The following is a 14826-nucleotide window of genomic DNA, read 5'->3' on the forward strand; positions in this document are numbered from 1 at the left end:
GATTCTTCAAAGGATGAGTCAATGTCAACTGACTCAAATTTCATTCCAAAATTATGGTCACATGGCAAACTTATTCTATGTTTTTTGGGAAATCAGGGGTGACACCACTTCCCTCTTGGCACAACTCTCGCAACTTTAGCCTATCCCAGATTCCCCACCCTTCCCAATGACGTTTGTAATACTCACTGTCCCAACTATGTTCGAGTCACATATATGTGCATGGGTATTAATAATTGTCAATTTGTGGAACACATATGAAGTTAAAGTGAAAATATGAGATTTACTTACTACGTACATTCAAATAGAGATTTGAAAAGTACAACGTAGAAATATCATATAGAATTCTAGAACAGTGATATATATAAAATGGAGAAATTTTAAGAATTTGTTAGTACTTACGTATGCCTCTAGGTCAGAAATTTTCAGGCTATGAAAGATTTTTATATGCAAATGAGTGCCTCGAGATATGAAAAAGATCCAAGTTATGAAATCCCCCAAAAAGTAAATGCATTTCCTTATCCGTTATTTTATTTTGAAATTGTCATAGATGCATTGATTTTCAAGAAAATTACCAGTGCAATGAATAGAAGTGAGTTGAGGAACATAAAAACGAACTCTCTAGAGCAGGGGTAAGAAATCTATGGCTCGGGAGCCATATGTGGCTCTTTTGATGGGTGTATATGGGTCTCCGTTAACCTGTGTGGTAAAATATGGGAACCGCTGGTGAGAGACCTAAGTCCCAAACTAATGGGAGCGAAACGGCGGCACTGTGGCTATTTCTGGCGCCTTTTTAATCATATTTTTTCTTCATTAGACTCTTCTGCATGCATACTCTCATTGATACTAATTGATTAGCAACAGTGAAATAATGTTCTCAAAAGAATTCAGAGACTTTTTTTTACTTTCAAAGTGGTGACATGATTAATAAATGTACACATTTTCATGTATTTTTACTTTTAAATTCTGAGTATGGCTCTCAAGGAATGATGTTTGAAAATATGGATTGTTTATGGTTCTCTTCGTCAAAAAGGTTCCCGACCCCTGCTCTAGAGTTAATGGAACACTTGACAATACAGAAGGAATATAACAAGAAGGCGGACGAGGAGGAAGCAGCGAGCATTCCAACAGCAAAAATCAAAGAAATTCTGGAGAAATTTCACGAACTTTTTGTCTTCATAGAAAAAAAACATCCAGAAAGTGTTCACAAGTCATGCGATCGCCCACTTTGATGACCTTTGTCTGTTGCATTATAGAAACATTATTAAAAGTCATCAAAGGTAATCATTTTTGGCTAGTTTTTATTTATTCAAAACGTCCGTCAACCAGCACTGCAGAAGGGCAAGTTAATTCCAAACAGGTAAGAACCAGTAGCGACTAATAAAATGGGTGAAAAATTAAATTCCAAAGAAATCCTAAAACGTTAATGTTTGTCGTTGATTAATGTTGTTGTTTGAATTCTTAATGTTGCATTTATGAGATGTGTGTTCAGTCCTCGTGTGTTCATATGTGTGTTTATGTGCTCTCTCTCTGTTGCCTACTGTTAGCTTCCTCTTGTTCCCCTGCATTTCAACACGGAAAGATTTTGTATGCTTGTTATTCATTTTAAGACATTAATAAATCATTTGCTTATAATTTTCTTTCATTTTTGGGTGTTTCTCACATCTTTCATACAAAATTGGGACACATTGACCAATTTTAAAGGATTTAGTTGGTACTTGTGTGAGATCCGTGGGAAGATTAGAGAATTTACATGTTAAGTACTGTTCTACTTACGGAGTTTTCAAGCTACAAAAAGAGTTCTGGAACCAATTAATTTTGTAAATAGATGTATGACTGTATTGAAATATCTTTGTAGGATAAAATGCTCCAAAACGTGTAAGGGTGATACATTCCTCCCACATTCCACAGACATGCATGGTAGGCTGATTGGACAGTCTAAATTGCCACTAGGTATGACTGTGACAGTGAATGGTTGTTTGTCTCCTTGTGCCCTGCGATTGGCTGGCCACCAATTCAGGGTGTCCCCCACATCTGGCCCGAAGTAAGCTGAGTTAGGCTCCAGCACCCCCTGGACCCCTAGTGGGGATAAAGCTGTTCAGAAAATGAAATGAGATGAGAATTACTACTTATGTTTAGAAAAAAAATCCGAAGTTGCTACATATTGTTGTAAATAAAAAAAAAGTGACTATAAAATGTTCACACCAGATTTGAAACAACGCTAAATATGAGCAAATGGAGTCGTCTTTTAACCGATAGCAGCTTTACAAACATATGCACACAGTGGAGAATTCTTCTGAATCGTGACTTAAGGACAGCGAATTCTTGCAATTTTTTTAACCTCTTCATTACTATTAACATTTTTTAAAGAGCCGATCAACAGGCAACTCAATCAATACACAGACAGCCTCGCTAAAAATATTTGATTCCTTTACAACAACAAAAATACTAATAATCACACGACGTGATGTGAATGAAATTGTGCCACTGCGTCAGTAGCGTTTCAAAAAGATGATTCGCGTCGCGTATTTGCCAATTACCCACAAAGAACAAAAACAAGGGAACTCAAGGTTGACAACCAAGTTCAATCAGAATGTCGTAAGTGAATTATCCTTTCTAAACATCTGCATGTCCAGCGCAAATTTCGGCTCACTTGGACTGCGCTGAACTTTTCTCGTGGTCCTCAGACAGACTTGCAATAAATTTCTCAAATGGCAACAATGTATGTTATAAAAATAGCTTACCTTAATGGTCTTTGTTGATTGGCATTTAACTTGATGCGATACTGAAGCGGTTTGGTTCATTTTGGGAAGAAATAATACCTCTTATCCTACAAAGTCTTGTGAGGAAAATGCGGTCCTTGATGAAGCTTGCTTGGATGAGACGACGTTGCGCATGCAGCGCGGAGGAGCCAATGTGCAAAGAGGGCAATGTGCAAGATACATTGAACGTTCATAAAAACGCTAAATATGTACCAAAAAATGAGTGATAAGGTCTAATCGGACCTGGGAACCATTTACTTACAGCCACTTTGAAATTCATCTCATCTCATTTTCTGAACCGCTTTATCCTATTAGGGTCGCGGGGGGTGCTGGAGCCTATCCCAGCTAACTTTGGGCCAGAGGCGGGAGACACCCTGAATTGGTGGCCAGCCAATCGCAAGGCACAAGGAGACAAGCAACCATTCACGCTCACACTCATACCCGTGTGCGGTCGATTGGTCGCCGGTCTTTTGGTCGCCCTCTTTTGGTCGCCCGGACCGCGACAACGGGCGACCAAAAGACCGGCGACCAAAAGACCGACGACCAAAAGACCGGCGACAAAACAAGGTAAAATAACATGGTCTACGCATCAATAAAAGCCAACAATGGCCATGAGCAGTTTCGCTGAGCCGACGTGTGAGTGTATAAGAGTTGTATGTACATGAGTTGTCAACCTTAGGAAGGTACGTCAGTCAGGGTCTTAACAAGTTCTCCAACAAAAAACAATAAAAGTCCGGGAAATTTGGAGCTTTTCTTTAGCCTAATAATTAATAGGGCATTAAGAATGACTAAATAGTAATTCGCAGTTTGTATTTAGGGAATTTCAGCAAGGATTTAAATGGCAATTATCAATAACCTTCCGGGCGACCAAAAGACCGGCGACCAAAAGGTTGGTGACCATAAGACCGGCGACCAATCGACCGTGTAACCTCATACCTAGGGGCAATTTAGAGTGTCCAATCAGCCTACCATGCATGTTTTTGGAATGTGGGACGAATCTGGAGGAGCCGGAGGAAACCCACGCATGCCCGGCGAGAACATGTAAACTCCACACAGGTGGACCGACCTGGATTTGAAACCAGGACCCCAGAGCTGTGAGGCCGATGATAATCACTCAAGCCACCGGGCCGCCCCCTTTAAAATTAATGCCTAAAATCAATGGCAAAACATTGAAGTTTTAGCACAAGATATACAAAAAACAAAAAATTATTTAGTGTTTTATGGCAAACACAGAAAATACAATTGATTGAAATAATAAGAGGGCATCAGAAATGGACATATTACAGCAAGGCATGGTCGCCATGGCAACTTCAGCTACTCAGATCAAATTGAGGTATACTCGCTGCCAGGCAAGATTTACAACATCCGACCAGATGGAAAAATATATGACCATATAATATCAAGGTTAAGTACAGTTTGTTACGGTTTTGGCATGACGTCGAGCGTGGAACGTACAGTTGGAGCCAAATGCAGGGAAGCAAGCATTGGACGAGTGCGCTTGACAAAAACTTTAATGACTTAATGCAGGGATCTCCAAAAATAATGAAGACTTGGAAATCAAATAACAAACTCAAACCTGACAGGGAGGACTTGGGCAAATGAGGATCACAAGACATGGAACATGGAACGTGGAACGCGGAACGTGGAATGCGGAACGTGGAACGTGGAACATGGAACGTGAAATGTGGAACATTGAGCATAGCAAAGCAGACAATTTGACAATCACTAACAATCACATGAGGTTTAAATAGTCTGAACGGGGCTAATCACAAAATACACAGCTGGTTAATGAGAGGAAAGGGAAGCCAAAAGGAACACAAGAGGCAAAAAGCAAACAGACACGCACACACGGAAAAAGGAATAACAAAACTAACCAACCCTAATAGTACGCCACCCCTAAGGGACGGATCCCAGACGTCCCAAAACCGAATGACCATAACAACAAAAACAGGTAGGGAAGGCATGGTGGGACTTCGAAACATAGTCTGGCCAGTCCGGCGGGTGTCCGGCCCATGAGGAGGCGTCTGGCTCGCCGGTCCGGCGGTCGTTCGTTCGTTCCGGCCTGTGAGAAAAGATAAACAGATAAAACGCTAAAGACAATTCATTTTGACGTCTATGAATGGAAAAAAAAACATAGTGATAACTTTGCACTTTATATAACTGTTAATATATCCAAAACAGCAATAGAAGGTTAAATAGGGAAACATCTACAAAATAAACCTTGCAAACTAAAAACAGGGAAAAAACAACAAAGAAAAAAACTGAATGGGGAAGCACACTTACGAGCAGACGCACACCGACGAATGGCAACATGACTAGACACAGAAAATAATTGCACGCCCGTCAAAATCACAGGCTATAAATACACAGACAGGTGTTGATGAGAACCACAAACACCTGGGTCACACAAGGGAAGGAGAACAAGAAAGGACACAGCAGGTGATGCTCATGTACAATCACACGGACAGGACACACAAGGAAAAACACACCCAACCACTAAACCCCAACAAAACGTGACCTGAACTTGTGATAGTGGGACTCTAACATGGTGTTTTGACAGTTGCCATCAAATTTTTGGGACCAACGCACCTGTCTTTTACCAATAAGGCCTACATGGATCATTTCCGCCCCCACTTCCATCTCTGCTTGTGCATCTCTACTACATATAGTATACAGTATGAGCAGCAGGCCTCCTTTCATTCTATGTAATAATTGTTCCATCATCATATGCCCATATACAGGAGACCAAGTCTTCTGCATGAACGAGCATGTGTGCACATATGATGCTCTTCCAGTGACCTCCACATTTAGTTCTTCTTGGCAAAGCACCTTTGTGAATTTCATTGACTACAACACCCATAGGCAAAACCTTAAGAAACGTTTGCGCAATTCATGAGAGCATTTGCAACAAAAAACAGAAGTATGAAAAGAACTGGATAATGTTTTGACTCTGGGGTCACAAACGTTAGTGAAACTGAGAGACACAGTTGTTACTGGTTAATAAGAAGGGATGTAGTTTGATACAAACTATTCTAAAATAAATTTGCTCACACTCATTCTTTCTATTATTAATGATGATTGATATTCATACATGTAAAAATCCTGTGATTGATTTCGGACATGACTAATGAAGAAGCAGGCAACTCAAAGGGTTCCTGAGGGGTCCATAATCACCTGATGATACCACTTCTCCTGCTAATATGGCATGGGTCAGCAACGATTGAACCCCAGAGCCCGATTCTTTTACATCTGGGCTAATGAATTAGTAATTGTGTAGTTGTGTACTTTTCCTGTAGTTTAGGATAGTGTTTCCCAACTACCGTGACTCAGCCACTGGTGTGCCGTGAGCGATGGTCAGGTATGCCACGGAAAATTACCTCCTATGTCATACACTGAAATACATTAATACCTCTATTTACCAAATTAATTGGTTCCAAAACTTTTGGGGGAATTTGGATGTTTCGTAAGTAGAGCAGTACTTTATATGTAAATTCTGTAATTCTTTCCATGGTCCTAAAAAAGACTATTTTTTTCATTCATTCATTTTCTGAACCACTTTATCCTCACTAGGGTCGCAGTGAGTGCTTGAGCCTATCCCAGCTGACTTCGGGCCAGAAGCGGGGACACCCTGAACCGGTGGCCAGCCAATCGCAGGGCAAGAGGAGACGGACAACCATTCACTCTCACACTCATACCTAGGGGCAATTTAGAGTATCCATTCAGCCTACCATGCATGTTTTTGGAATGTGGGAGGAAACCGGAGTATCCGGAGAAAACCCACGCAGGCCTGGGGAAAACATGCAAACTCCACACAGGTGCACCGACCTGGATTTGTACCCAGGACCCAGAGCTGTGAGGCCGACGTGCTAACCCCTCAAGCCGCCGGGCCGTCCCTACTACCAACTAAACCCTTTAAAAATGATCCCACTTTTGAATGAAAGATGTGAGAAACAGACAAAAATGAAAGAAAATGATGTATTAAAATATTAAAATGAATAACAAGCATGCAAAAACATGTTCTATTTGTGCAATACACACAACACATACAAAGGAGGAAGCTAATGTGAGCACACAAACAACTTTATTATAGGAATTCAAAATTGGCAGGATTTTATTTCATATTATTATACATTTGCTTGCACCAAAGAATATTCTTTGCTTTACCATTTAGCTTACTATATTTGCTATATTTGCTTGTGTTGCACCCTGTATTTACGCTTGAAACACGGAGAAATAATCACAATAGTGATTTGTTGTTGCTTCCTCAATCCAACTTTACTGATATATTTCAACACGTTAGAACAAAAAACATAATGTACAATTACACCCGTTCAGTATACGGTGATAACATGTGTTATCTTTTCTTTTTACAAATTCGAGAAGTCCTTCTCAACTATTCGACAAGGTAAACAATGAAATATCGATAACATAAATTCCTTGCTATAACCGTCATAGACACTATACAGGTTAATGGTGGCCGAAGGCAGCGTACTGAATGTTACATACATATCCATGACCCGGGACTCGCACATTCACGCACACACTTCAAAGGTAGATAAACATTACTAAACATTACCTTCTCTCTCAAACGCTAAACAGTGTATATTGCAAACCAAAAACTCAACAGGCCTCTACAACAAACAGCATACCTTGAAGCACAGGGAGAAATAATCACAGTAGTGATTTGTTGTTGCTTCCTCAATCCAACTTTACCGATATGAGGAAGATCTCCCGTGCTGGTCGAGGTACACGCATCAAGGGATAAATAATCGAATACCGATATACATCCAGTCAAAACTAGTTGCACATCCCCAACATGCAATCGTTAATGGGGTGTAAATTAAACACTTCAACATGTTACACTTGCAGAGAATTAAACGATTTGCTGCTGCGCCCAATGGGTGATTGGTTGCCGAGTTTCCAGGTGTGGGACATCTGTTTTCTTTCCATGTTGACTACGCCTTACGGTAAAAATTTTCGTTCTCTCGTGTGAGCTTCATGTATAGCCTTGATTGGCACTGATTCGTTTGCATTTTGAGGTATAGCTGTCTTTGGGCCTCCTGTGCTTTGTAAACAGGGCATGGATGCAGAGTTATGGGTCCGAGTTGATGGTCGTCGTTAACACAATCAAATTATTGTAAATGTGCTTTTAAAGAGTTGCTGCTGCTTGATTGATTTGGGTAATTTGTGTTGGTGGTTATTGTTTCCAATGGGGGTGGGCTGACTGTGTGGATGCTGCTGTCTTGGTTTTTGGGTAAGTAAACTTCATATCAACCTTAGCTCTCAACAGAATATTCATGTTTTCTTTCACTTTTCAGGATCCCCATGAAAAAGAATTCTATTTCTACATATTCCCCAAACTGATATTGTGTGCTACTTTGTTTTGGTATCCTACTGAGGCGTTGGCCTGATTGAATTGAACTTCTGAATTGCTTCTCATATCATATCTGTACTGGTTGATTGATTTGAAGTGCTGAACTACTTCTGTATCACACCTGTACATAAATGTATACAAATGTTTGCTGTGCTGTGCGTGTAACTGAAATTTTCATTTCTTATCTGACCCATTTTTCAAAAGAGAATTTTTTTTATAGCGCAACAGCTGTCTTTTGGTTCTAAAGAAGCAGGTGGGACCGGTGAAGACGGGCACCTCTGCTTGTTTTACACTAATGTAGGGTTCGGTGAATGCGCATATGAAACTGGTTGGGTTCAGTGAATGCGCGTATGAAATTAGTGAGGTTCGGCAGCTCCAACAAGGTTAAGAACCACTGCCTTAGTTAAATTAAACACCTCCATATTCATGGTTTTAATAGGGAGTACGTGGTATTTCTGAGATACTCAAAAGCACATTATCAGGGTCAATCCATAAAGAATTATTTCATCCAGTAATGGTTGTTTTCTTACTGCAAAACAGAAAATGATCAACAAATATTAAATGTTACTTTGCCAACATCTACTGGTGAAAAAGAGCATGGTAAGTTTGTGCGCATATAAGCCGTACGCTTGATTCAGTCATCATTTTTTAGTTACAAATAAGGCTTATTCGAGAAAATAGGGTAAATAAATGATACAGACTGAAATATATTGCAGCCTCATCTTCAATAATGATGTACAGTGGGTATGTTTTCCTTCTTGGCATTGTTGCCTGTCGCACCTCATTCAGTGCCCACGGGTTAGCTGCAGGGTCATCAGACAGGAACCACCAATCATTGATGTTTTGCTCCTTTAATCCTGGAACATCTCCTGGTGGCGGAGCAGTGACAGAGATGTCTCTCTGTCACCCCCTGCAGCTGATAGCTGTTGCCTCCTTTAGCCGTTGTTGGGGTTAGTTATTATTTCCCCAGCTCCTGTCCTTCCTACTAAGCCAGAGTCGCAAGCTGCCTTTCTCTGCCTCCTCTGCCAGCTCTTTTATGGCCTTCCTCAGGTTGCCTGCAGTCACTCCTCGTCCCTCAGGAGGCGTGTTGTTGACAGCCCGACATAGCAGTCAACCTCGACAGCCAATTTCCTGGCACTCAGCTGCCAGCTCCAAGTATTTGGCCTTCTTGCACTCAAAGGCGCCCTCAATCCCCTCCTCTGATGGTACTATTAGTTCTATGAGGTGTACTGCTCTTGCCTTGGAGGTCCATACCACAATGTCTGGGCGCTGGATGTAGTGATGATCTCCGTGAGGAATCGGAGCTGCCTGTTGAGGTCAACCCTCATGTCCCACTCCTGGCCATGGGAAAAGGGCCTTAGTGTCTCTCTTGGCCTGGTCTGTTGTTGTGTTGTCGTTTCTGACTCCTCTTCTGAGTGACAGACTACGGGATTTGGCCCATGACGTCAACTCATCCATCCTCTTCAGCAGTCAAGATGTGCATGCTGCTGTCTGAAGGAGGCTGGTGACGTCGTCCATGTAGCCCCTCACTGGGAGTAACCTTTGTCCAGATGGTAATTTGATTCCTCCAACTACTTGTCCTGCTCCAATGAGGATGACCTCAAAGGCTGCCACAAAGAGGATTGGAAATATGGCGCACCCCATTGTAATTCCCACTTCTAGCTGCTGCCACCAGTGGTAAATTCCTGGAGGGCAAAGCACATCTGCAGGTCGCAGAAGTACAGTGCTACCTGTTTCTTGATGCATGGAGGCATATGGAAGAACTCCAGGGCATAACAGATCAGCAGGTGTGGGACTGATCCATACGCATTGGCGAGGTCGAGTCAAATGACATCCATGTCGATCGTCTCCCGCTTGGCCTTCTTGATTTGGTCCCAGATCATGGCAGAATGCTTTGCGCACCTTGGAGCATCTGGGATTCCTGCTATTTGGCAGTTGGTATCGATGTAGCCATTCTCTAGAAGGTAGGTGGTCATCCTTCTGGCTAACACCGAGAAGAAGATCTTCCCCTCTACGTTCAGCAGAGCGATGTTTCTGAATTGACCTATTTCTTTGGAGTCCACTTCCTTTGGGATGAAGACCGCTACATTTATTTTAGATAGTAAAATTGAATTGGGCTCTGACACTGACTTCTCTATTATCCTTTTTAAATTCTCTTTTTATGAACAGTGGGGCTTTAAAAAGACTTTGCGGTTTCCTCCCACATTCCAAAGACATGATTGGGCACTCTAAATTGCCCCTATATATAAGTGTGAGCGTGAATGGTTGTTTGTCTCCTTGTGCCCTGTGATTGGCTAGCCACCAATTCAGGGTGTCCGTCGCCTCTGGCCTGAAGTCAACTGGGATTGGCTCCAACACCCCCGCGCCCTTGTGAGGATAGAGCGGTTCAGAAAAAGAAATGGAGAAAAATGAAATAACTCCACCTGAAATTATTTGAGTGTACTGAATAAGAAAACCCATTACATGGTGTCATGACAGCCCATGCATGAAAGATATCTTGAGAAAGCAATAAAGTTGATTATTATGGAATGTGCAACACCTTTGGGAGCTGAAAAAGAGTGTACTGTACCTCATCTCTCATATTGTGGTAATTAGAGGCTGTTTGTAATGCAGCACGTTCTTCATTTATTCAAGCAAGGCTCAGGCAGGTCTCCAGTTGAATGATGCAGCTACTCACTAGAAGATAAATAACTGCTCGCCTGAGGCACTGTAGGATCTCTCTTCCTTTGAGATAAACCAAAGGTCTGATTATCAATCTCAACACACACACACACACACACACACTCAAACCAATTCTAAAACACAACCAAAATATGTATTTTTGGGCTAAACTAAGATTGAAATATATATTTTTTTTTTATTACTCCCTTTGGGGGACATCAGGAGATTTCAGTCAGTATTTATAGTTGGACACTAATTCAGTAATGTTAACACTGCGTGTTGCACATTCAGTTCCATTTTGAACATGTACGTAGTTAAGTCAATGAACATTGTTTGATTTAGAAAAGGCTCATATCCATTTGTTAATGCTTCATTACTTTGGTTAGTCACTGATATTTACATATTAAATGAGGGGTTGTTTGAGATTGCAGTGTTTTCATAATATACCAGGCAAAAATCCACCAAATATTTTTTATATCTAAATGTCAGCTGTGTTTGATGTGGAAATATGTATTAGTAGTTGAACATCATTTAAATTTATTTAAAGCTTTTTTAAATTACAACAGAGTAGATACTTTTTTTAGATTTTATTTTAGATAGCAAAATTATATATATATATATATATATATATATATATATATATATATATATATATATAATATTTTTTTTATTATTATTAATATTTTTTCTAAATCAAACAATGTTTATATATAGATCACTACTGCTTCTGTTGCCAGAACAGAAAAAATATACAGCAGAGGCAGGGTTCACAGGCCATGCAATAAGCAAAGACAGTGATGAATCTGACTAATATCAAGCCAACTGACAACAAATTAATTCCCCTTAATTTCAACCCCTGGAAAGCAGAGCTCTACTGCCTCGTTGGATTCTGATCGGCCTATTGACATTTTTCAGTAGTTCTTTACGGACGTACTATTCCAACATATTGTCAATTAAGCCAACAGCTACACACAGCATGTCATCCAAGAAACCACAGCAGTCTACCTCAATTGATGGGAAAGGCTTGGAAGTTGGTGGAACTTTGTTAAACTTTTTGGAGGCTCAGCTTCACCACTAGGTAAAAAACAAAACATAATACAGTGATACCTCTACTCACGAATGAATCAGTTTGCGAAAAGGCTCAATTGGGAAAAAAATGTCCCAAGATATGAACAAATACAATTTACGAAACGTCAAACTTGCTGCTGTAGGTAAAGCTTGAAGAGGTGCCTTACCTCTATGCTTCCCTGCAATTGGGTCCACTCATCTGACTCTTCTGCGCACACCTGCTGGTTTTGACTGAATTAACTGAAAAAAATAATTTTCTTTTTAAACTGCAAAAGGCAGACAGTGTCCCCATTGCCCGGTCAGCCAGAGGCTGTCCACCCTTATACTCTTGCCATGAGTTTTTGAAATTTCACCACCATTCTACCTACTAATAATTGTTTGGACTTATTTTTTGGCATTGGGAATTCAGTACTAATTTTGATTCTCTACCTTGTGTTTTATTTAGTTTTAGTTAGTTATTTTAGTTTTAGTCAGTTAGTCAGGTTTTGTTACCTTTTACATTTTCTCATTCCTGAGTCCCTAGACCAGGGGTGGGCAAACTGGTCCTTGAGGGCCACTGTGGGTGCAGGTATTTGTTCCAACCGATCCAGCACAGACAGTTTAACCAATGAGATTTCTGCAGAAAACAAGAAGCACCTGACTGCAATCCACTGATTGCACTTGTAGGACACCAGTTTGGTGAAAAGGTGCCCACTCTATGGGTTGGAATGAAAACCCACACCCACTGCGGCCCTTTGTGGGATAGTTTGCCTACCCCTGCCCTAGACCAACCTACACAAGCTGTTTGGACATCTATCCTGAACCCCCACATGTTTGGCAGAGGTATGGACTGATATTTGTGCCATCAAAAACTGAATTTGAAAATGCTACACTGAATATGAATTAATAATTCATTCATCTTCCATACCGTACATCCTCGTGAGGATTGCAGGAGTCTATTCCAGCTGACTTCGGGGGAAAGGCAGACTACAACCTAGACTGGTCTTCAGTTAGCCGTAGGGCACACAGAAAGACAGATGACCATCCGCACTCACAATAGTAAAGGTTACCAGCGGGAAGTGAGCCCTCGCCTGCCTACATTGAAGGCAGGCAAGTGAATCTCTACACTATCAGTCAGCTCTCAATCTGAATTATGTAAATTTATATTGGATAATGACTTCAACTGAAATACCACAATAATATTTTATTCTTTATTTGAATCCTGACAGCCTGCATGGCAGGCTGATTGGACACTCTAAATTGCCCCTAGATATGAGTTTGAGAATGAATGGTTGTTCTCGTGCCCTGCGATCGGCTGACCACCTCTGGCCCAAAGCAAAGTGGGATAGGCTCCAGCACCCCCTGCAACCCTAGTGAGGATAAAGCGGTTCAGATGAATGAATATGAATCCTTGCATTAAAACCTAATGTGAATAATTTAATTAGAAATTGGATATGTAAGTTTAATTCACTTTTACTTTTTCACATTCAGTTTGCCAAACTAAAATTCAAATTTGTAAATTGTAAAGCTAAAATTCAATGATCATTTCCTCGGCCAATTAGTACATTCGTTGTTGGCCTTCGTCTTCAGTATATTCTGTTAAAAGGCTCGCCATTAGAACACGCTCTCCTGTGTGGAGTCTGATCCTTGGTCTAGTGCATAGCTGCATTACTTCTGTTTATCAATAGTCTAAATACTATTATCTCTAATGTGGCTCACTTTACAATGACAGAATATTTGTTTTGTTTTCCAATTTACCAAGAGTTCATTTGAAAATAAAAGCTATGGCCTGAAAACATTTATTTTTAATGTAATTTGCTCCTCTTCACCTTATACTCAGATTAATTGTGATAGCAACCCATAATGTTGTTTTTCCAACAGACACAGATGGGCACTGCAGGGAAGAGTTACAACAGTGAGGATGAGGTCACAGCAGAAAAGGTGTGACATGAAAACCACACCTTATCTGCCTGTAGTCTCTCCCAATTATTCTATTTTAACTCAAATTAACTGTTGGTGAGTGTGGTGAAGCAGTCAAGAACATGCATCTCCTCTAAAAAAAGAAAAGAAAAATATGGCCATCAGCAACAGAGCGTCTGGATTAATGAGAACCTCCATTGCTGAGCCAAGATACGGCTGCTCATTTGTTTGGTTACTCATCTCCATTAAAAAGCAATAAAGGGCCATGAGAGAATAGAGGCGGGTGTATCCTCCGTGGCAGGATTTATACAACACAGCTAAACTCAAGATGCTCAGTAATCTCAAATGAATTTTTTTTTTTTTTTTAAAGATGATGTTTTGAGCAAAAAAATTACAGATATCCTCTAATTTATGTTTTGATTGTGGCTATTCCTTGTATAACGCTAATTTTCTTGAGAGATACAATTGCACCTCTACTTACGAAATTAATTTGTTCCACAACTTGTTTCAGAACTTGGATTTTTCATAGTAGTGCAGTACTTTAAATGTACATTCTGTAATTCGTTCAACTAAATACTTTAAAAATGATCAAAAGTGTCCCAATTTTGTATGAAAGATGTGAGAAACACAAAAATGAGAGAAAATTATTTATGAATGTCTTAAAATAAATAACAATCATGCAAAAACATTTGAGTTTGATTTATTTAATAAAGGGACACATAAGATTTATAAACACCATTGCCACATACTGTGTTCACACATTACTGTGAAGAGGCTACACAAACCCAAATGATCAGATAGAGGCAGGCACTCTATGCTCTTCCTTTTTTTTCAAGATGGCGCCGTCAGGCAGCAGCCGCTGGCAGTAGCTCCGTCCGCTCTTACTTGTTTTCTGTGTATTACAGCCTTTCCATCTTTTTTTAATTACATTTTAATATTTCTTAATACCCTCCTTTGTACTTTACTTTGTAATTTATACTCTTTACTTTAATCTTTTTACAACTTTCTTTGTTCTATTAGCTTAGTTTCTTTCTGCTAGTTCTTTTTTGGAACCATTCAGCCATG

At 40.3% G+C, this 14826-nt stretch overlaps 1 protein-coding gene and 1 long non-coding RNA gene across 2 annotated transcripts in view; both read right to left on the bottom strand.

Moving 5' to 3' along the window:
• dpp10 (dipeptidyl peptidase like 10) overlaps positions 1-2896 on the bottom strand; it is a 124593-nt gene extending 121697 nt beyond the window's left edge. The window contains exon 1 of the mRNA XM_077616607.1: positions 2742-2896. Coding sequence (XP_077472733.1) covers positions 2742-2801 — 60 coding nt within the window. The 5' untranslated portion in view covers positions 2802-2896. The remainder of the gene's footprint in view (positions 1-2741) is intronic.
• Positions 2897-4184: 1288 nt separating this feature from the next.
• On the bottom strand, positions 4185-12143 carry LOC144087392 (uncharacterized). Its single transcript, XR_013304720.1, has 4 exons — positions 12030-12143; positions 11800-11868; positions 10703-10857; positions 4185-4821 (listed from the first exon to the last, which is right to left on the bottom strand). It is a non-coding gene; the product is annotated as an uncharacterized LOC144087392 (long non-coding RNA).
• Between the last annotated feature and the right edge of the window lie 2683 nt (positions 12144-14826).

This window comes from Stigmatopora argus, chromosome 13 (genome assembly GCF_051989625.1).
Source record: "Stigmatopora argus isolate UIUO_Sarg chromosome 13, RoL_Sarg_1.0, whole genome shotgun sequence".
Classification (NCBI taxonomy): domain Eukaryota; kingdom Metazoa; phylum Chordata; class Actinopteri; order Syngnathiformes; family Syngnathidae; genus Stigmatopora; species Stigmatopora argus.